This window comes from Babylonia areolata, chromosome 15 (assembly GCF_041734735.1).
Source record: "Babylonia areolata isolate BAREFJ2019XMU chromosome 15, ASM4173473v1, whole genome shotgun sequence".
NCBI lineage: Eukaryota > Metazoa > Mollusca > Gastropoda > Neogastropoda > Buccinidae > Babylonia > Babylonia areolata.
The window spans coordinates 9,331,103-9,333,602 of NC_134890.1; the positions used below are offsets into that span (position 1 = coordinate 9,331,103).

Consider the following 2,500-nt stretch of genomic DNA (forward strand, 5'->3'; position numbering starts at 1 on the left):
TTCAGTACCCTAATGAACCCCATAGAAAGGGGGTAATTTCAAACAAGTGGGGACTTCGATCTTGACAAGCCACAAATTATCCCCGGGTCGTTCGAGGCTAACACCTAAAGACACAAAAATAGCAATCCTCACTAGAATATTCCAGTACCAAAGACAATCTGCAAAGATGAAAAAACTTCAGTACGCGCGCGTTCGCGCGTCCTCACACACACACACACACACACACACACACACACACACACACACACACACACACACACACACACACGTACATGCACAGACACATGCAAGCACGCAGTCACCCACGGCACGCACGTGCATAAGCCTACTCACAGACGTCAATCGTGCCGCCTTCACAAGCTGTAAAGGTGACCTTCTGAAGGCAGGAGGTGGATCTGTTTTTGAGAGCGGTCACTTGAGGTGTGGACGCCTCCCGGTAATTGATGGTATACGGGGTTCCAGCTGACAGGTCCACCTTTCGTCAACAATCAACAGCCACGAAAACTGAATCCTTTGAACCCCTTGTTGGGTGCATGGAAGGTAGATATTGGCAACATATGCATTGCTTTAGTTGTGTACGACTGTCAGTCGTGTCCGACTATAACCATCAGAACAGCAGGGGAGGCAACTGCTGTCCCGACTGTCTGGGTTAGAATTTGATTATGTACGAGTGTCTTGCCCGAATCACACCCCACAATCTCTCGGCCAAGAGGGTCTAGGGAAGTCGGCGTTGGGATGGTTCCCAAAGGCCAACTAGCCCCCAAGGCTGCAGCACCAAGAACCAGTGCAATCTTGCTTCCACGTTTGAGAGTCACAGTTCTTCACAAAAGACTAAGCTGTAAATGACTTCCAGTTGCAGTGGGGAAACCATTGATATACAGCTCTCACTTTGCTGTTGGCCCAACTTTAAACTTACTAATAGAAAATATTAAAAGTCAGTTAACCAAATTTATCTGGAGATTCAATTAACTAACAAATCTAAAAAGTCTGGACCATAACACGTGTACACACGTTATCTTCATGTTTTCTCAATTTGGATACATGTAACGGAGTCGTGTGATAATTCGTGCATAAAGCAATATGACTGGAAAAAAAAGACCACCTGTGTCTTTATTTTTTTCTCTTTTTCGCCGTAGCCGAATATGTTTCGATTATGTATAGCTGAACCACAATAGATTGAATGTATACCGATTTAAGTTTTAACTCATTGAAACTTTAATGTCAACATATAGGTAGAATATGGAGGGATGTGGAGTGATGGCCTAGAGGTAACGCGTCCGCCTAGGAAGCGAGAGAATCGGAGCGCGCTGGTTCGAATCACGGCTCAGCCGCCTATATTTTCTCCCCCTCCACTAGACCTTGAGTGGTGGTCTGGACGCTAGTCATTCGGATGAGACGGTAAACCGATGTCCCGTGTGCAGCATGTACTTAGCGCACGAAAAAGAACCCACGGCAACAAAAGGGTTGTTCCCAGCAAAATTCTGTAGAAAAATCCACTTCGAAAGGAAAAACAAATAAAACTGCATGGAGGAAAAAATACAAAAAAATGGGTGGCGCTTTAGTGTAGCGACGCGCTCTCCCAGGGGAGAGCAGCCCGAATTTCACACAGAGAAATCTGTTGTGACAAAAAGAAAAATACAAATACAGATGGAATATGGGTGCCGTAGCAGAATTGGTCTGGCTTTTGGATCAGTGTTCACCAGTGATCCGGGTTTCGGCATGGTGTTGTGCCCTTGGGAAAGCCACTTTACTCCGATTTTCCTCACTCAGGTGTGAACTGGGCCCCTGACTTGAGTCGGTGAAGGTTAAAAGCGACTGAAGAAGAGGACTGGGCCCCCCCTTCCTATGCCGTGCCCTACACACGGTGGATAGGAATTCACTGCCCCCGATGGTCATGAAAAGCTATGGGATCTTTAACCTTAACCTTAATCTAATCTTCTGTTATGTCACCAAAGAAAAAATACTTGAGATGTCTCTTAAGGGCAAAAGGAAAAATGAGCATGAAATGGGTACTGTGCAAACTTCGCAAATTCACCCATTCCACATTGAAAGTGGGAGGTACACAGGTACAGGAAAATAAAAAATGCAAAAGTATTAAAGTGTACCAAGCACACACACACACACACACACACACACACACACACACACACACACACACGCACGCACGCACGCACAAGAACGCACGCACGAACGCACACACACACACACACACACACACACACACACACACACACACACACAAAGAGAGAGAGAGAGAGAGAGAGAGAGAGAGACTGAGAGAGCGCTTCTGTTAAGAATCTATTTCATGATTGCTTTTACGTATCCTGTTAGGCGCTTTGAGCTGCAGTTGTACTTGAAATCGCGTCATATAACGTTATGCATTGTTATTATTATCAATATTATTATCATTATCATTATTATTATTGTTATTGTTGTTGTTGCTGCCGCTGCTGCTGTTGTTTTTGTTGTTTTTTGTTGCTGTTGTTCTTGTTCTTGTTGA

The 2,500-nt window shown here is 44.9% G+C and overlaps 1 protein-coding gene across 1 annotated transcript in view; it reads right to left on the bottom strand.

Moving 5' to 3' along the window:
* Nucleotides 1–2,500, bottom strand: part of LOC143290413 (uncharacterized) — a 118,766-nt gene that overhangs the window by 76,749 nt on the left and 39,517 nt on the right. The window contains exon 18 of the mRNA XM_076599827.1: nt 334–475. Coding sequence (XP_076455942.1) covers nt 334–475 — 142 coding nt within the window. The remainder of the gene's footprint in view (nt 1–333; nt 476–2,500) is intronic.